At 37.8% G+C, this 21,170-nt stretch overlaps 1 protein-coding gene across 1 annotated transcript in view; it reads left to right on the top strand.

Moving 5' to 3' along the window:
* The window catches only part of DPP6 (dipeptidyl peptidase like 6), a 975,800-nt gene that overhangs the window by 411,461 nt on the left and 543,169 nt on the right, over window positions 1-21,170 (top strand). Inside the window, 1 exon segment of the mRNA XM_021009613.2 lies at window positions 18,243-18,357. Within this exon segment, the coding sequence (XP_020865272.1) occupies window positions 18,243-18,357 (115 nt within the window).

Genomic DNA, 21,170 nt, shown 5'->3' with positions numbered 1-21,170 from the left:
CGACCCCATTTGGTGGTTGTTGGGTTTGTTTTTGTTTGTTTGTTTTTTGCAGAAATACTGCAGAGGTTTGCCATTTCCTTCTCCAGCTTATTTTACAGATAAGAAAACTGAGGCAAACCGGGTTAAGTGACTTCCCCAGGGTCACAAGCTAGTAAGTGTCTGAGGCCAGATTTGATCTCAGGAAGATGAATCTTCCTGACTCTAAGCCCCACACTTGATCCATTTCAAAACCCAGCTGCCCAGATGTCTCTCCTACATCCCACCTCAATTAAAAATCAACTCAAAAAATAAGGAAGGAAAAGCCTTTGTAACAAAAAGCTTAGTCAAGCAAAATTAATCTACACATTATCCATGACTATTCCTTTTCTTTTAATTCTATCTCCAAACTCCCCCCCCTTTTTTTCCTAATGAGATTCAAGTAGTTCAACGCCAAACTCTGTTCAGCATTCCTTTGTTCATTTCAGATAAAAGTGAGGTTCATCTGATGCCCACTACCATGTTTGTATACTCTTCTTTCCATACTCCCTTCCCCCCAAGTTTGGGAAATAGTCTTAGCCCCCTTCTTCCTTTCTAAACTAGTGTATTTTTATCTTCCATTCTTGTTTCCCCTTTTTAAATATAGAGAGCAGAAACAATCTACCCCCAAGACCTCTGTTTGTTTCTTTTTTTAATCCAACTCCCTCAGTACCCTGTAAAAACACTAAGGTTCTGAAAGGACATGTTTCTTCTCCTTCTATTAGAATGTTAGCACTATATCATATGGTCTCTTTCAACTGCTCGAGTCAATTTGCCTGTTTCTTTGGACAATAGTTTTCATATCTTATGGTTCCTGCTTAGCTCTGGACTTGTCATCAGAAATTCATGACAGTCCTCTATTCCAAGGCTTCTTACACTTTTTCCACTCACAACCCTTTTTGGAGTTCAGCAGCATTAATTGATGTTAGGTGGCCTGAGGGCATGCATAGTGCAAAGTGCACATGCTCTGCGTTCAAAACCAAGGCTGCAGTGAAGTTGGACTATGCAGCACCAGCAAGCACTGCCAGAAACAGTTCCCAAATTGGGGCTTTTTGCCAGGGCCTTCTTGTCAGGCTGCTTCCAGAGACGGGGTCTTTTTTTTTTTTTTATCAACTCTTGTCTCTGGACAATCTTTGGTTCTTCTGGGAGATTAGGCTTATTTTCCTGCACTGATCCTATCTCTTGTGGTAGACTCCCTTTCCTGTTACCCTTAGGGTTCTAGCTGACCTCTAGCAGTTTAGATTTCTTTAGGAAGAAGTCACTTTTGCTAGTTTCTCATTGGATTTCCTGAACATTATTTGGGATGATGTGAACCTCACAGTTTTGCTGGAGTGGGTGGGATATGGGTGATCTGATACAAGTCGAGGATATTTTTGGCAAGAGTTATCCTTCCATTTTCATATGTGAAGTTAAGAATTGAGGATACCCTTCACGTGTACTGATTCTACATACCATTGATGAAAAGGTTATATGGAACAGGGTAAGGCTGATTTTTGTTACAGCATCAGTGGGTTTTTTTTAAAGGAAACTGAAATTAAAATTGTGTTTTTGCTCTATGCTGAATTCTTCTTCTACCTACGATCAGTGAATGGCAGATTTTTGGCAGGTGCAAGCTAAGCATACCACATGGGAGTGGGGGGTGGGGTGTGTATGTGTGCGCACGCGTGTGCTTAATTATAATTGATTGTGTGCTCAAGATAGGAATTAGCATTTGGGAATTTTTTCCCATAACAAATCTCTGTTATCATAAAAATTTAATTGAGACTCTCTCTGTCAGATTCTGTGATTCGTGCCTTGTGAGTCACTATTATGAGTAGATTCAGTTTTTCTGTTTTGTTCATAGGGTCATAGGGTTATAGGTTGTTCTCAAAAGCCATTAAAGCCAACAGCTTCGGTTTACAGGTGAGGTAACTGAAGCCTAGTGACTCCAAAAACCTTGTCCAAGTTCAATAGGTAAAGTTCTAATATACTATAAGAACAAATTTTTCCCTAAAAATTTCAAGGAATACTAGGTGGGCAGTTTTGAGTCCCAGAATAATTTATGTCCTTTTTTCAATAAGAGGAGAATATAGTCCTAAGCGTCTGAAATTTCATCAGTGTTAAGTCTCCTCCTCTGTCTTGTTTACATGAGTTATCGTGTGGCCAAAAAACTTCATCACTTCATGGGCCATCATCTGGTTGTGGCTAGTGGTAGAGTGACAGACAGAGTTCGTCCTTGCATCCATACTCAAAATTGATAGTGCATTAGAGAAGAAAGAAAATATCAGTAAAGGAGGTGTGTAGGCGTTGGGGGGGAGGATGGAGAAGTGTTATGGCCTTTGTTTACAAATCAGTTCCTTGGATAGATGCTTCATGTATACTACATGAAACCATAGTTATTTAGAAACCACTCATTTATAAGAATATCATTTCACTTTCCATAAAGTTCTCATCCGATTCCTCACTGTGACATGGAAATGACCTTTGTTCTTGAAGGTAGGACAAAAGATCATAAGCTCTCTTAGAACACATTAAGTTGGTAAGGCTTAAGGATGTCTCCACAATCAAAAGGACCAGCTATCATCATGTTAGCTACGTGTGATAATGAGGTTTGAGGTTGGGGTTGTTTTTTGGTGGTATTTTGTTTTTTGAAAGGGAGAGTGTTGACCAAGTTGATTCACAAGTACTCTCTAATAAGCCATATAAGTATCTCAGTCTGCAGAGGCAAAGGGAGTACCTTCTAAAAGCACATATCCTTGAAATATTAGAGTAATTATTTCTAATGGAATGGCAGTACTAGATTTTAGCTTTATACAGTGATTTTATATATGAACAATTAAATTGGTGGGCAGCATTCAGAACCACCTAAACTAATAACAGTCCATTCTAATCTAACAACGAGGATCTAAATAAGGCATTATGCTTGAATTCAGCAAGCATTTTGGGTGCCTATTATTTATTTGGTGCAGAGCTAGATGTTAGGGTTACAAAGATTAAAAAAAAAAGTAGTGGCTGCTCTTCAGGAAATTATGCAAAATAAACATAGAGTAAAGATAAAGTAATTCTGGAGGAACAAGAATATAACTAAGAGGATTAGGAAAGTCTTTCTGTACTTACCTATGTCCATGTTATATCTCTCCAATAGAATATATGCTCTTTTAAGTCAGATACTGTTTTATTTTTGTCTTTCAGTTTCAGTGCCTAGCACCAGACTAGGAGTATAGTAGCTATTTACTGAATGATTGTTGAATTGGACTGAATAAATGGGTCACAGCATGACCTTTTCCTGGATAACTAAGGGTCATCATTTGGAATAACTGTTGAATATAGAAATGTAATCCAGTGAGGATCTCTGAGTGTAGCACCCTGGACTTAGTTGTTTGCTCCAAGATTGGGAAGCTCTTGTAATTGCTGCTTTGTTTTTTCCTCTAATCCCTTTTTTGACCACCACTATTATCCATTATCGTTGAGTCTACTTCTTGTTGCCACTTTGGATGTCCACTCTATGTTGTTCCAGTCATTTCTGGTACTGGATTTAGAGTAGATAGTTCTGGGTTGGAGTCTCAACTCTACCTGTATGATCTTAAGCAAGCCACTTAAACTCTCTGTGCCTCAGTTTCTTTATCTCTGTATTGATAATAATAACTTCTATTTAGCTCACAGAGTTGTTGTAATTAAATAACATAATGTATTATGAGATTGCAAGCCAGCTCTACCTCTGTACTTACATGCTTCAGCACTCTGGTTCCCTTTCATGCTTTAACTGAAGGACCCTTTGCTTATTGAGGTGATGACTCACCTCAAATTGTCCTCAAGACAGATTGTTGTTCCTTGATTTGCTCTTTTATCCCTAGGGCTAAATGTTAGTAGATTTTTTCCCCCTTTAACATCATTTTGAAGTGTAAAGCTGCTAATGAGGGCACTTTCCTAAATGAGGCATTAGAAAGGCATGTGAATGCCAGATAAGTGGATGATGATTGATTGACAGCCATTTGATTAACCTTAGCTATGACACAAGTAGAGTCACTACTTGTCACTTTCAGCTCATTTATTGTTCTCCTGAATATCTGAAGTGACTGGAAACCTGTTGCAAAGTCCTGAGACATATGCATAATTGATTTTATAATTTGTTGCCTCTCTACTTACAGTAAATGGTCCATGATACATAAAATAAATTTATATCAGAACTTTATACAATGAAAAAGTATTAGGGAGAAAATACATTTCAATTGTAGAGTGAAGCTGTGGAATAGCAAATTTCTTTTGTTCGTTTGTGGAATCTTTAATACTTTTTTATTTGCGTGTTTTTATCCTGATTGTTATTTTTAAAGCGCGGTCATTCATTTTGATCCATTATTTGCTATTTATAATACACAATTGATGAGATAGTCATTAATGGCCTCTTTCCATGAAATGCTCATAATTTCAAAGGGAAATGTATTTAGGAAGTAATTTTTCAAGAAAAAATGGGAAATAAATCCATTAATAGCTACCATTCATATAATGCTTTAAAATTTGTGAAGTGCTTTATAAATTTTATCTCATTTGGTCCTCACAACTCTGGAAGGTAGGTGCTGTTATTGTTCTCATTTTCATATGCGGAAACTGAAGCAGACAGAGATTAATGCTTTATTTGCCTAGAGTTACATAGCTCATGCCTGAGGCTAGATTCAAACTCAGGTCTCCCTGATTCCAACTACTTACCTGTTTAAAAGATATTAATATCGGAAGGAAGGACTTTGGGTGAAGTAAACACACTTTTGAGTTCCTAAAGTTTCACCTTCCTGGCCACTTCCTGAAAAGTTAGTACCTGGGCGGGGAGAGTCATTTTCTTCCGTGGAATTCAAACCAAGCAAGACAGCAGATGCAAAGTGGAGAGTATACTTAGGGCAGCAGTGTGAGATACCTTGAAACCTAGTTTAGAAAAAGATTGTTGAATTTAAATACCAGAATGAGGAGTTTGCGTTTTGTCCTGGGGGCAATAAGGGGCCCCAGCATATTTTTGATTAAGGGAATAACACAGTCAGGCCTCTGGTTTAGGAAGATTATTTTGGCAGCTGTGCAGAAGAGGAATTGGAAGAAGAATAGATTGGAAGGAGGGAAAAAGAAGAGAAGAAGACAGAGTTCTTGGGGACCAAAATAACCCAGTGCAGGAAAAGAGACTGAGAAAGAACAGTCCAGCTGGTAAGAGGAAAACCAGGAGAAAATAGTGGGAAGAAAAGGTATCCAGGAGGTTCAGCAAAGTGTTAGTGATGATTGGGTAAAGGGTCCACAGAGTCACAGTGGAAGATAACTTATTGTTCAACTAGGAAATCATAGAATCTAGACTAGGAAGGAAAGAAGAAAAATGAGACGAGAGGGCTTATGCCTTTCTGGGAGCCGTTTTCATGCGGGCTCTTTGTCATCCCTAAAATGCAGACGAAAAACTTTTTCCTCTTAGAATCCTTAGCTTCATTCAGGCTCAGCTTAAGTACTGTTTCTTACTCTATGCCTGTCTTGATCTCTTTCTCTCCCCACGTGTTAGTGTTCTCTTTTTTCATATTATTTTGTATTTATTTATGTGCATGTGATATATAATAATATATGTTTATGTAAACATATATACATATACATATGTATATAGTGACCGTTTCTAGAATTTAAATTACTTGGCAACAGGAAACATGAGTTTGTTTTCATCGTTGTTTTTGCACCTTCAATGACTTGCATATAGTAGGTACATTGAGTCAAGTGGAGTGCTGAGAGAATTCAAGAAATACACCAGATTGTATAGCTCTTTTAATGGTACAATAAGGAATTTAAAACGTATTCCCTAGGCATTGAGAACTTATCGCTTTTTAAGCTATCGAAAGACATAATGAGATATTTGCATTAATCTGAGAGTGATGTTGGTAGGGTGGACTGAGGGGGGAAGGGATGGGAAGAAGATGGATGGTTTGCAGGAAGGTCAATCTGGAGGCTTTTTCAATGATACGAAGGAGAGGTAATAAGGGGTTTACTGGGGTATAACAGTGGAAAACCTAATTGAATAGTATTATAGTTTAACCCTCCCCCTTTCATATATAAAGCAAAGCTATGATATAATGTCATTCATTATGCATTTGCTTTGTCTATTTATTCTCCTTTCATTTTTGGCTTAAGGCCAGCTCTAGCTTAGAACCACCATGATCAGGATATACTAACCCAAATTGGACTGTGAGAAATACTGTATTCAAAGATCTGTAGTTTTTCTTGTGTGGTACTCTCTTTGTTGGCATATATTGCCATTGCTCTGTGACTTTGGAAATTCAATTTAATCCAACAAGCATTTAAGTCATTAAGAATTGAATGAGGCTGAAAAATTCATCAACCTATAGCCAAACCGTATGGTTGCTGTAAATCACTGAAACTCAGTCTCGTTGTTGCCATTGAATTAAAATCCAGTGCACTTCAAACTCTGGCACAGAGAATGATAAGGTAGTAATGTTTCTTTTATCTGGTGTCGCTGAGGAATTAAGGTATGGCCTGTAATTAATTTTCCAGATGACAGAACCTTCCTCTTTCTCAATCCCAGAACACATTTTTTTTCCCATTTTAGTCAGTCTGAATTAAAAAAAAAAACACTTTGCCTTCTCAAACAAAGTACACCAAATATCAGTTGATCTCTCGTTGATGGCCTTTGGATATAATTATAAGCATCAGTTATTGCACAGTATTTCAGTATAGTCATGACCTTATGAGTTATTGAAGTGTCTTGTGCTCTTTGTTTTGACTCTAAATTGCTCAGGATGTCTCTGGGGATATTTGAATTCTTGTGTCTACTTTTCATAGTTTTTCTGCCTCTAATTCTTAGAATCTTAGTTGTCACTTTTTGCTGCTTTGAATGCAACTACAAGTTTACTGATTCTAGTCTGCTATGAACTGGGTAGACAGATAAACATTTGACTAAATTGTGTAGAAAATAAAAGTAAATGGGTAATGAGTAAATTTCATAGACTTTGTGGCACCGGTTATGGCTTTTTAGAAGTATTTTTAGGTGTTTTTAGCTAGAAAACTGAGGTTTATTCATTTTTTCAATAAACTTTTGTTAACTGCCTACTGGTTGAATTTGCTTGATGAATGACCTCCAGACAAGTGGAGTGTTTTACCTCTTCTTTTTAAGTCCTTAGAAGTGAAGCCCTTCTTCGTTTACCATTTTTAATGTAGGACATAATTTCTTAATGGCGTTATGTAAAAGGCATGATTTCTTTATGAATTAATTACTGTAACATCATGAAATTCATCCATCCATTCAACAGATAATTCAGTAACTACAGTGTGCAAAGCAGAGAAAAAAGGCCACTGTTGTTAATTCACAACTTCACTTGGAAGGGATCCCAAAACTTGACTTTCAGGTGACCCAGCTTCTCAGAGGATTTGTCGAGGTGTGATAAAGCCTGTGTCATAACTGATATGTAGGGTGTGAAGAACATGGGATATACTTGAGGAGTCCCACTAGCCTGCTTGGTGATCAGGAGACTAATCCATAATCAATAAAGACCCATAGGAAATAGTAAGCATCATTGAGGACTCCTACTGACCCACTCACATGCCATTTGTCATACATTGTCTGGTGATGTCATTTATGTACATCTTACCTTCTTTTTGATGTTGTAAGCCCTTCACAAACAAGGACCATAGCTTGTAGTTATTTGTTTCTTTCTCCCCAATCCCTCATTCCCAGGGTGTTTATCACAGTATTTTGTAGTGTAGTAAATAATAAATAATTCCTTATTTTTATGAATGAATCAATGTTTCAGAGGCAATCAATAGCTCTAAATTTGGTGTTTATTACTATACTGGCTGAGGGCTAGACATTCTACTTATTTCTTGTAATTAATCATTGCCATACTTTGTATGGGCAAAAATTTCAAAAAGGCAAATGTATATGTTTACTGTAGAATTTTTAGAGCTATAAATGACCATCCAGTATAACCATTTAGTATTACTGATGATGAAGCTGAGGACAAAAGAGATGAGGTGATTTAAGCAAAGCTTAGTGGCAGAGCCAGAAGGAAAACCAAGGATGCCTTTCTCTCAGGCCCATCCTATCTACCCTGTAACACATTATTTTATTGAAGTAGTCGCCAAAGCTCCAACTAGTATAGAACCTTCCACAGCATTTCCTTTCTGCAATATATTCTTCCTGTTCAAACTTGTTGCTTTGAAAATCTTAGCAGAATGTCAATACTGTTTGTGTTACTGTTACTATGACATATATATCTGGATAAGGGAATTCTCATGGAAACCTGAGAACTTTCAAATCAATCTTCAGCAACCCTAGTTTTCTAAAGATTTCACTATGTGTATCTATCATGGAATTATGACCTTGGTCATTACAAGATGAAGTTTTCATATTCTTCTCACCTGATAATTGTGCAGATCAATAGTGAGGTCACCACTAGTGACACTGGTTAAATCTTGGCTTCATGTCCAACAATATTTCATTTGTCCAAATACTTTTCTTTTCTACAACTAGTTTTTGCTGGTGGTTCTTGGCTTTCATATACTAGTTCAATTGTTAGCCCCTTAATGTTTACTGAGGACCTGCAGTCAATTTCAACATAAGGCAAAGTGAAGTAGTATGTTGGGAGCCACAGAATTATTTTTCAACTATGGAAAGGTGAGTTACTCTGATCTACACGTTACCAGTGAGTTTCACAGGAAAAAAAAAAATAACTCAAACAAGCAGTGTGATAGGCACCATCCAGCTCTTCAGAACACCCACTCATTGTAGCAATGCAGAAGGTGTAAATGAGTGATGTACTTACAAGGTCTGTTTCTTTTTATAGATAGATTTCCATTGCCCATGCTTTCTTGTGACTTTTTTCTTTGGCAACAATCACTCCAGAATTGCTTTTTTTTTTTGGCCAAAACCCATTGCAAGACTTGGGGGGAAAAATTCTAAAACAAGTTAGCAAGATGGAAATAGAGCAAAGTTGGAATGACTTTCTGAGTATAAAAATAGGTAATATTTCAGAGTTAATTTCATAAAAGGAATCATCAGACCAATACATCACTGTGTCAAATTAGCTTAAGGGTCTAAAATTGCCTTAGCTCTGATTTTTAAACAGCTGTTATAAAAATAGAGCATCCAAAATTTTTATAGGTGGCAGACAGTAACATACCATTTTCAGCATATTTTTTGGAGTGAACACTAGCTAAAATTGTCTCCCTCTATCCCTCACAAAATTCATGGTCTCATTCCCCGTATATGTCAGAATAAAAGGCAATTTCAAAGATGTTCTGTCTCAAGGGCTTCACACATACAGGCTGGTTTTTAGCAGCCTTCACTGTGGTTAGTGAGCCCTCTGGCAGCAAATAGAGTTGATCTGCTTTAGAAATAGCACCAGTGCCTATGCAAATGGCTCCAGCATTGGAGATACACTAGCAAGAATTCCAGGGGAAAGTCCAGGTTATTAGGACAAGGAGGTCTTCAGCATTCATGGGCAATAGATAGAGTTTTGAAGTCCTCAAGCACTTGGAAATATGTCAGGATTTGTAGCAAAGATGGAACACCAGGAGTTGGGGGCAAGCCAAAGAGGGGATAAGATACACATCTGAGAGCAACTGTGTTACAGTGCTAAACCAAAGAGATCTCTTCTGTCAAATTCTTTTATCATCTGCTACTTTTCCTGTCCATCCAACCAACTTCTTTTCCTTATGACTGGTATTTGGCTAAGTGTTCAGTGATCTCAGTCTTTTCCAACAGTTCATGACCCCATTTGGGTTTTTCTTTGGCAAAGATACTGGAGTGGCTTGTTATTTCCTTTTCAAGGTCATTTTACAGATGAGGAAACTGAAAGAAACAAGATTAAGTGACACCCTGGCTCACTCAGCTAGTCTGAGGCCGTATCTGAACTCAGGTCTTCCTGACTCCGGGTCCAGTTCTCTGTCCACTGTGCTAGTTAGTTACCCCAGACTTAGCTACGTACTGAGTTGATTAAAGCAGTTTTCAGTAAGGCACTAATTCCCTGTGGAATCTCTGTTAACAATTGGAAATGTATACACCCAAAAGGATCTTCCAGTGGACAAATGCTTAAAAGATTTTTTTTTTCTGTAAAGATCTTTGGCTGTTCCATATGCCTGGAACTCTCTCCTCATCTCTGCCTTCTAACTTCTGTAGTTTTCTTCAAGTCTCACCTTCTGCAAGAAGCCTTTCCCAGTCCTCCTTAATTTTAGTGCTTTCAGTCTGAGACTAGCCCAAATTATCCTGTTTATAACTTCATTGTAATTATTTGCATATTATTTCTCCATTGTACTATGAACTCCTTGAGAGCAAGGAAATACACACACACACACACACACACACATACATATACATATATACACATACATATATATATACACATATATATATATGTATAATTTTTGCCTTTATATCTCTAGTACTTAGCACAGTACCTGGCTTATATGTGCTTAGTTAAAAGCTTGTTGACTGACTGACTGATTTATCACCTTTACATGTGGCTACATATCTCCCATGAAACTCAGTAAAAACCTTGAAAAAGGAAGAGGACTGTACAAAATGTATGTACAATAATATTTATGGCAGCTCTTTCTCTAGTGTCAAAGAATTGGAAACTAAGGGTACGCCCATCATTTGGGGAAATGCTGAACAAGTTGTGGTCATATGATTGTGAAGGAATATTATTGTGCTATAAGAAATGACAAGCAGGATGCTCTCAGAAAAACCTGGAAAACTCATAGTACATACATGCATGTACATAGTAACAGCCAGGGATGTGGGGAAATTAGGACATTAATGTGGAGCTATAAACTGATGCAACCATTCTAGCGAACAATTTGAAACTATGCTATAAAACTGTGCATACCCTTTGACCTAGCAATACCACTACTAGATCTGTATCCCAAAGAGATTTTAAAAAGGAGGAAAAGGACCTATATGTACAGAAATATTTATAAAAGCTTCTTTTATGGTGGCAAAGAATTGGAAATTGAGGGGATATTCATCAATTAGGGAATGGCTTAACAAGTTGTGGTACAATTGTGAAGGAATGCTATGTTGCTCTAATGAGCAGGATGCTTTCAGAAAAACCTAGAAAGATGTACATGACATGATACAAAGTGAATTGAGCAGAACCAGAACATTGTACACAGCAACAGCAATATTGTATGATGATCAGCAATGAATGATTTAGCTGTTCTCAGCAACACAATGATCTAAGATAATTCTGAAAGACTCATGATGAGAAACATTATCTATATCCAGAGAAAGAACTGATGGAGTCTGAATGCAGATTGGAGAATACTTTTTTTTTTTACTTTATTTTTCTTGGGGTTTTTTTGCCTGTATTTTCTTTCACAACGTGACTAAGATGGAAATATGTTTTGGATGATTACACATGTATAACCTATGTTAAATTGTTTGCTTTTTCCATGAGAGGGGAGGGTAAGGATTAGATGAGAGAATTTGGAACTGAAATTTTTAAATTTTCAAATTTAGAAAAAAATGTTAAAAATTGTTTTTACATGTAATTGGAAAAAAAATAGATATTTTAAAAAGAAAATTAACTCCAGTTGAACCCAGGCTGAATCTTTGAATAATCTTATTCTAGTATGGATTATGAAACCTGTCATATTGTTACTTTCAGTCAAAAGAATAAAATACCTTTGTCCTCTGAGGGGTGACTTCTTGTTATGGGCACTGTCTGGAATTGAAATGCCATAGGACAGTAGGAAAGAAGTTGGATTGGTTGGAAATGGATTATTGTTATAAAAAAAAAAGAATAGTTCCATTCTCTTCCTTCCTCACCACCCCTCCCCTGTGGCCAGGCCATCTGCTTGACACTCTTTGTCCTTAGTTAAGGGCAAGAAAATGAGAAATTGCCAGCCATCCCTATTGTGACTGGCAAGGCCATGCCCTTTACTATCCTTGTGGGTTCTGCTTTTGTATTGCCACTCCTTCTGTAAGCATTGTACCATGCAAAGCTTCCTCTATCCTGAAGTTTCATTTTGGTGCTGAATCTTGAGAAGGTTTAAAAAATCCTGAAAGGAACATTGACTATAATCTTCCTATCCCAATTCTGTTAGAGATTTAATCTTCTGTTCTCTTAATGGCCTGACACTGTCTAAATAATATCAAAGCAGCCACCCAATGAAATGGCAAAATCATTTGATTGTTTGGATTATCTTAATGGGTTATTTTGGCACCTCAACGATTTACCTTCAATCCCTAAGAATCCTTCTTTGAAAACAAAATCCAAATCACCTTCCAAAAGAAAAACAGTTAATACAGTTCCCTTTAATTTTATTTATTTTGTTTGGACCTGTGATTTCAATGGTATAGGGTTCCCAGCTTCCCCTATCAGTGCAAATCTGCAGCCATCCTGCAATTTATAATCTTAAAGTTACCTGAAGGCAGTGAAAGGAGCCAGTGTGTGTCAGAAATAGGACATAAATCCATGTGGCTCATAGTTTATGATCAGCCTTCTACCCAGTTTACCCTGATCTCTCACTGTATTGTTAAAAAGTGAGCGACCAACTCCAAATGCCAACTTTTTCACTGTGTACCCCAAACACATTGTTCAAGCTGCTCATTAAATCTCATCTTCTTGGTTCAGTGCTTACTGTTTGCCATAACAGAGATCTAGGAAGAATGAGTCATCACGGATGGAGTTCTCCATCAGGCTTTCAGTTCTGTCGTATTCTGTGACCCATAACTTGACACCAAGTAACACATGTTAATCCTTTTGAGATCCCTTAAAACTACACAAGAATAGAAGCTTCTTTCCTTTCTCCACTCTTCTTACTACTTCTTTCCTTTGCTTCTTTTTTCCCCCTTTCTTCCCTCCCTTCTCTCTATTTCCTTCTTTACTTCCTTTCTTCCCTTAGGGTCCATTTACTTTTTTTTCTTCCTTCCCCATCTCATTTTTCTTTTTGCCTTGTCTTCTTCCCCAGCCCATATATTTAATCAGCTACCAAATCTGGTTGTATTCTGTCTGCAGGACGTGCTTCCAATTAGTACCCTCCTCTACACCCAGATGGCCATTGTCTTCCTTCATGTCCTCATCCCTCCTTTCCGTCACTATTGTACATTTCTAAGTGGCATCCCTGCCTCAAGACTATTACTCTCTTCAGTTCATCTCTCACACAGTTGCCAAACTAATTTTCTTAAAGTCCAACTCTAACCATTCCAATCTCCTACTCAATAAATACAAACTCCAGTATTTTTCATTTAAAATCCTTTATAATCTGGCCTCAACCTAACTTTTGCACTTACTTACATACTTCCCCCGCCCCTTTACACTCTCTACAATCCAAACAATATGGCTTACTTAATCCTCTCCATCTTCCAGCTCTGTACCCTGGATATTTCTCACACAGGGAATGTACTACCATCCTCATTTTTATTTCTCAGAATTCATAGTTTTTGAGACTGTCTCAGCTAAAGTGCCGCCTTCCACCTTAAACCTTTCCTAATTCCCTCAGTTTATTGGTACTTTTCCCAGGCAAAATTCCTTTGTACTTACTTTGCAGCTATTTTATATACTTCTACATATGCACATGTTCTTTCCCCCAATGGAATGTAAGCTTCTTGAGGGCAGATATTCTTTCATTTTTATCTTTGTATTCTAAGCATCTACTCTCTGGCACATAGTAGGGTCTTCATAACTGCTTATTGATTTTTTTTCCCTTTCCTCTCTTTGCTTCTTTTCTCATTCCTCTATATTGACCTTCCTAAATAAAATGAAACACTGGAAATTTTGCTCTGGGCACAGTTAGGTTTTCATCTCCATCCACATTTTCCCCATCTGAATCAGGATTCACAGTTCTGCTAGGTTCTGTGAAGCACTAGATTTGACAAATAGTACTAAGGAAAATCCAGTGAGAGGCATGAAGTTTGGACAAGATACGATGCATTAAACATTTAACTCTGAAAGGATAGGATGTGAATGCATTATTTCCGATCAGCCTCTGTTATAAGTGCCTGAATTATATGTCATAACTGTGGAAAATAAAACTACATAATGGAGTCATTCTAGAAATCAGTTCATAGAGCAGTGTGGCATCTTTGAGTGATTTTAATCTTTGCTTTCTTGCAGCTTACATGTACAAGTGGCATATAATGTGGAATGCTGCATCACAAATCACCAAGTTAATAATCTTCCAGGGAAGCTGTATTTTGTAGTTAAAACATCAAGATAAAAATAAGCTTGGGCCACAGTGGTTTCCCTGAGGATAGAGACATGGCCAAATAAAAATATCCATTTGCATCACTTTTTTTTAAAGTTCCCATTGCTATTTTCTTTAGCTGCTCAGTGGTGAGGGTAATTATTTACTACCTATTAACTAGCTAATAATAATATTAAATAACTAGCTAATAATAGCATTAAAACTAGACTTTACCTGGGAAAAGAGTGAACAGGATTCATGTTGGGGCAGGGGAGTAAATTCTATATCTGAACTGAAGTTGATAAGGGAGGGCAGAAACCTGCTGGAACTATGGACAAAAAAGCTAGCCAAAAACTGAGTGCTGATAAAGAGGCCCAAAAATGTTTATCACAAAGAATCCAGTCCAACAGTCAATTTATTCAGTAAGCCTTTATTAAGCACTTACTGTATGCCAGGCCTTCTAGTAAGCCTGGGGATAAAAGAAATGAAAAAAAAATTAAAAACACAAAAACAGTCAGTGCTATCAGAGTTTACATTTGAATGAGAAGAATAACATGTAAGTAAATAGATACAATAGAAGAAACACTTGGAATAGAAGGAAGGTAGTTTTAGAGGCTGCCAGGAGTGGGTTGGGGAGGGGAGAATGCCTTCTTGCAGTAGATGGCATTTGAGCTGAATGCTGAAGAATGCCAGGAATGCTAACAGGAAGTGGTGAGGAGGGAGAAAAAAAAAACTTGGGCTCTGCTAGTACAACATCCTGTGTCTTTTATGTGTAGCACTGAGCTGGTTAGAACTTCCTACAGTAAATAATTGAATTGTAGAGCCTCAGGAACCTGTCCTTGGACTTCCTTTGCTTGTGGGAGCTTCCATATACAAGCTGGCACAGGATTAAATCTCATTTTCACTAACCTAGGTAAAAAATCCTGTGAATGGATTGAAAAAGGGATTGCTTTGTACTTGGCTCGTGAGTATTGCTTGGCTTCCCAGGGTGGGATTTATAGGTTTCTCTGGTCCTTCACTGGGTATCATATCAGACTCACTTAGGTTTTCCGTAGCTTCAATCCCTGCTGGTTGAGTTAATCTTTAAGTTTGCCACTTCAAACATCTAATTTGTGTTCCTACAACTCACAGATCTACCTGTGCTCTGGAGAATAAAATTGTCCAAATGAAAATAGGATGCAATAATGTCTCTCTATGGTGCATGTAAAATTACTCTTGTATTTAAACATGAGAACACTGTTTAAAAAGCAAATCTGATACATCTACTCATGGAATAAGAATATGGTTGACACAGATAAGCCAGAATCACTTTATCATAAGGAAGATGTGTTTACTGAAAACAGTTTGTTTTCTTGTTCACTTGTTGATTGATTCATTCTTTTATTCATTCAACAAATATTACTTCAGTGCCAGCTATGGGCAAGGCACTATTAAGATACAAAAATATACATAGGTCCTTCCCCCTAGGAGCTTATAATATAGTGGAGATTGAGAGACAAGGCAGACACAAATGAAAAAGGCAAAGCAAGTATATATATCAAATATGACATGAGTAGTACAATCAGTAGGAACCATAGGAGTTAATAGTATAGAGAGAGAGAGAGGAGGGAGGAGGAGGAGGAGGGGGAGTGATGGATGGAAGAAGGAAGGAGGGAAGGATGAAAGGAAGGAAAGAGGGAGGGATGGAGGGGAAGAGAAAGGGAAGGAGGGGAAGGACTGACTCTTGGATGGAATTATCAGAGGTATATAGGTATATTACAGGTACCTCCTTCAAGGAGGTAGACCTGTTTTATTATTTTCTTAATTTATTGTTATTAATTTATTTTGATTTATCAACAATTGCTTCCATAAGCTTTTGAGTTTTAAATTTTTCTCCCCCTCCTTCCCCACCTCCCTCCCCAAGGCAGCATGCAATTTGATATGAGCTATACGTATACATTCCTATCAAACATATTTTCACATTAGTCATGTTGTAAGGAAGAATTAGAACCAATAGAAGGAACCACAAGAAAGAAGAAACAAAACAAAACAGAAGAAAAAAAGGGCAAATAATATGCTTAAATCTGAATTCAAACTCCATAGTTCTTTCTTTGTATGCAAATAGCATTTTCCATCATGAGACCTTTGGAGATCCTTGCATTGCCGAGAAGGGCTAAGTCTATCAAAGGTAGTCATCACACGATGTGGCTGTTTCTGTGTTTTAAGTGAAAATTTTAAAAATGTGAAAGATGCTTCAATCTAGAGATGGAGAATAGGGTAGGGGTGATCCAGGTAGGCAGCACAGCATTAATAAAAGTGTCTGGTCATGCTATGAAGGGAGTAAGTACAATAAGATATACAAGAACAGTCCTGGGGAGATGTTCTAACCCCTCTACCTACAAAATAAAAGACACAATGATAAATTGGAACCAGATTACTGAGTGAGCCTTGAATGTCAGTGTAAGGAATTTATTTCGTAGGCAGGAGAGTTAGAACATGATTACAGCAGAGCTTCAGGAAGAGAAAGTGATTTTTGGGTGTGGTATCAGTTATATAGAGAAGAGAGACTGAAGTCTGGAAGACCTGCTAAGAAACTGGGACAATAATAAGCACATAAGGCAGAGTTAGGGTAAGAAATGTATCTCACTTCTGTATGCCAGGCCTTCTAGGAAGCCTGGGGATAAAAGAAATGAAAAAAAAAAATTAAAAACACAAAAACAGTCAGTGCTATCAGAGTTTACATTTGAATGAGAAGAATAACATGTAAGTAAATAGATACAATAGAAGAAACACTTGGAATAGAAGGAAGGTAGTTTTAGAGGCTGCCAGGAGTGGGTTGGGGAGGGGAGAATGCCTTCTTGCAGTAGATGGCATTTGAGCTGAATGCTGAAGAATGCCAGGAATGCTAACAGGAAGTGTTAGCCCACTTCTGCTTTTTCTTCCTTTGAACTCTGCTCAATTTTTTCTTGACAGCTTGAATGCAAACTTTACTTATTTAACCATTTCTGCATCCATATGATGCCCTTCCTATATTATTTAGTTAGCCTATTTGGGGGGATGCTGGCCTCTGTCATAAGTATAATGCTCTGTAGCATGACTAGGCACCCATATTCTCCTCTTGGTTAATGACTAGAATTTCCTAAATGGGCACAGAGCCTTTTATTCTCTTGTAGCAGGAGGTGAGGGGAACATGACATTGGTCTAGGGGAGAAAATACAGTGCCTTGATGTTTTTTCTAGAATTCTCAAACACACCTAAGAGTGATAGGATAGAAATATGAGAGAATCTTATAAGACATGGCTGTATCTGAAATATCATATCATATTCATGATATGATATCTGATTATGATATGATATGTGATCATGATATTTATGATATCTGAAATATGATATATGAACTACTTGCTGGTGAATCAGCTCCCACTCCAAGGAGGATGCTGATCACAGTCGCAATACACAGAATGATGCCTTTCCCATGTGCAACACACACACACACACACACACACACACACACACACACACACACACACATACAAATACAAATGCCCTCATAGGGAAAACTCATCATGATATCCTAACACTGCTGCTACACTCTATACTGAAGGCCAAAAACTTGAGTCCATTTCTCTTTCCATCAGTAAGTCACTTTCAACAACATGCAATAGGGCTATAGCCAGTGTTACGTCTGTTATCAATAGTAATGCCCCTTCCTTAGCCTCAAATCTCCCAGCTAAATATGACTCCTGAAGATTGCCATTGCAGCCTACTTGCTGGTTGGACATTTCACCTGCTCCCCGCAGGTCTGCCAGGTACCCTCAGGTACCATGCTGTCTTGTTCACATATGCTAAGGTGAAAGGTTCGAGTGACAGAGATCAGATCCTTTCCTGAGAGGATGTGATTGGAACTGACTGAGAGGATGGGAGAAGAGAGCTCAGTGACCATGAATGCCTGAAGAGGAACACATCTAGAAATTGCTTTGGTGTAGATGGTCCTGAATGCTGCCTACACTTTTACTGCCAAATTTTGCCTCTGGCTTTTGAATTACAGGAGCTATTGACTTCATGAGATTGGTTGCTTCTTTTCACTCCTCGGTATTTTCCTTTGTTGTTTGCAGGAGCTGGTGGGAAGTAATCCTCCGCAAAGGAATTGGAAAGGGATTGCGATCGCTCTGCTTGTCATCCTGGTGATCTGCTCCTTGATTGTCACTTCGGTCATTCTTCTCACCCCAGGTATTTATAAAATTTTATTCTTGGGAAGGCCAGCCAGCATTAACCCCCAAATGCAACTGGATCTGAAGGTTCTTTCTGAAGAACTCCCTGTTGTAGAATTGATTTTCCATAGGGGATCCCTTTGATAGCATCTACTGCAAAAGTAGTTTTACATAAGTTTTCAGTGGAAAAAAGGTTTGTCGCCCTTTATCTGAATTTGAAGTATATTTCTTTAATTACTGGCTAAGTGGCAAATGCCTGGAGTGCAGAGACTGTTTCTAATTTTACCAGGTAGGTACTGTGTGATCTCCCTTTTATGCTGAGACAATTAATAATACTGGCATAATACTAATAGTAACCATATAAATTGATAAATTGATGAAAATTGAGTAACAGTCAATATATATGTATGTGTACATATTCACAGATATATACACATGCATTCATGCACATATATACATATACACACATATAATACATGTGTATATATACATGTACATGCATAGATGTATACATCCACATATCCGTATACATGTGTATATAAATGTGTATATGTGTATGTATGTATGTATGTATGTATGTATGTATGTATCCATGTATCCTTAAGGTTTGCAGCATCATTTATATCCCTACTACTGTGGTGCTTGCCAACAACTCTGTGAAATAGGTACACTTTTGGTGCTTCCCAACAACTCTGCAAAATGGGTATATTTTATAGATGAAGGAATTGAGTCTCAGAGAGGGGAGACAACTTACCCATGGTCCACACAGCTAGAAAGAATCAGAATTGGGATAAGAATCCAGGTCTTCCCAACCCCTCATTCCAGCATTCTACTACATGAAGCTATCTCTTTACATATATACATACATACACACATACATACACAAATACATGTGTGTGTGTGTGTGTGTGTGTGTGTGTGTGTATGTGCAAGGCTCTATAATGAGTGCTGTGATTTTTTTCCAAAGTATAGCTATAATGATGTTATCTGCCATATTCAGTGAGCTCCAGTGGTCCCCTTTCATCTTTAGGATCAAATATAAACTCCCCCTTTGGGTATTTAAAGCTCTTTGTAACTGGGCCTCTTCCTGCCTTTGCAGTCTCCTTATATTTTACACTCTCTGCAGTCTATTGCCATTATTTAAACATGTCTGTCTCTCTTTGCCTCTCTTTCCCCACCACCCCCTCTCTCTCCCATTTCCATGCCTTTGCATGGCTGTTGCTCATGCCTGGAATGCACTGCCCCTTCACCTCCACCTCCTGCTTTTTATGGCTTCCTTCAAGACTCAACTCAGATGCTACCTTGTAAAGGAGGCCTTTGCTGGTCCTTCTAATTCCTAGTGCCTCCTCTCCAAATTTCCCTTCCATTTGCACTGTATATATCATATCTGTGCCAAATTATTTACATGTGGTCTCTCCCACTAGAATGCTAGATTACTGAGGTCAGAAATTATTTTTGCCTTTATTTGTGTATCCTAGGCTTAACATAGTACCTGGCACATTTTTGTTATTCAGTTGTTTTTTCAATCACGTCCCACTCTTTCTGACCCCATTTGGGGTTTTCTTGGCAAAGATATTGGAGTGGCTTGCCATTTCCTTCTCCAACTCATTTTACAGATAAGGAATCTGAGGAAAACTGGATTAAGTGACTCGCCCAGGGTCACACAGCTAGATTGTCTGAGGCTAGATTGGAATTCAGTAAGATGAATCTTCCTGATTTCAGGCCCAGTGCTTTATCCACTGCCTGACCTAGATATCCCTGGCACATAGTAAGTGCTTAATAAAGGCTTGTTAACTGAACGGTAGTGAATATAAGGATGTTTACAATCTGACCCCTGCCCTCCTGAAGCTTAATCTAATTAAGGCGATGAGACATATTGCCAGATAACTATAATACTTGGCAGTTTAGAATAAGAACTACGTGTGTGCTATACATGATAAGTGCAGTAGGGCTTCAGACGAAACTTTCTGGCTAGAATGAATCAGGGCAAGCTTTCTGGGGAAAATGGTGTTTGTGTGGGAACCTAAACGATGAGTAGAAATTTAGTAGACAGAGAGAGATGTGGAGGGAAGGGAGGGAATTCTTGGGGAAAATGGTATTTGAGATGGGCCTTGAAGGATAAGTAAGAATTTAGTAGAAAGAGGTGGGGGAGGAATGAGAGGAGCAGGAATTAATAATTTCAGTGGTGATGGCAGGAGTTCACATTTTTATAGTACTTCACCAATTTACAAAGCTCTTTCCTCATAAGAAATCTGTGATGTAGCTTGTGTGAGTATTTTTATATCCATTTTACAGAAAAGCTGCAGAGAATTTAGTTGATTTGTTCAAGGTCACACAATTATTAAATATTGGAGTTGAAATTCATCCCCAGTTCTCATACCAGGGTGTCTAATTCCAAACCCAACATTACTTCTACTATAACTGTGTTCTGCTACTTATCCAAGCAAATCAATTAATGTCTCAGAAAAACAGTATGGCAATAAAACTTGTGTTAATTTTTTAATCTACTTTCATCAAATTTATTAACTTCTTATTTGTGCATTGTTGTTCTATAATGGCAAATAGAAAGGGTACATAGTTAGGGAGTAGACTCAGGACCAGAAATATCTGGGTTCAAGTCTCACCTTTGATACATAGTGACTGTATGACCTTGGTCAAGTCACTTAGCCACTCAATATTCTAGGCCAGTGGTGTCAAACTCAAATAGAAATGAGGACCACTAGTCTGTCAGCCCGGATTCCATGAACCACACTTCACTTAGTTTTGTAGTGTGATATTATCTGTGTTTTGTTATAATTTTTAATTTATTTTGTTAAATATTTCTCAATTATA

The sequence above is a fragment of the Phascolarctos cinereus genome, unplaced genomic scaffold (genome assembly GCF_003287225.1).
Source record: "Phascolarctos cinereus isolate Bilbo 61053 unplaced genomic scaffold, phaCin_HiC Scaffold_1;HRSCAF=81, whole genome shotgun sequence".
Taxonomy (NCBI): domain Eukaryota; kingdom Metazoa; phylum Chordata; class Mammalia; order Diprotodontia; family Phascolarctidae; genus Phascolarctos; species Phascolarctos cinereus.
This window is presented reverse-complemented; position numbering and strand designations above follow the sequence as displayed.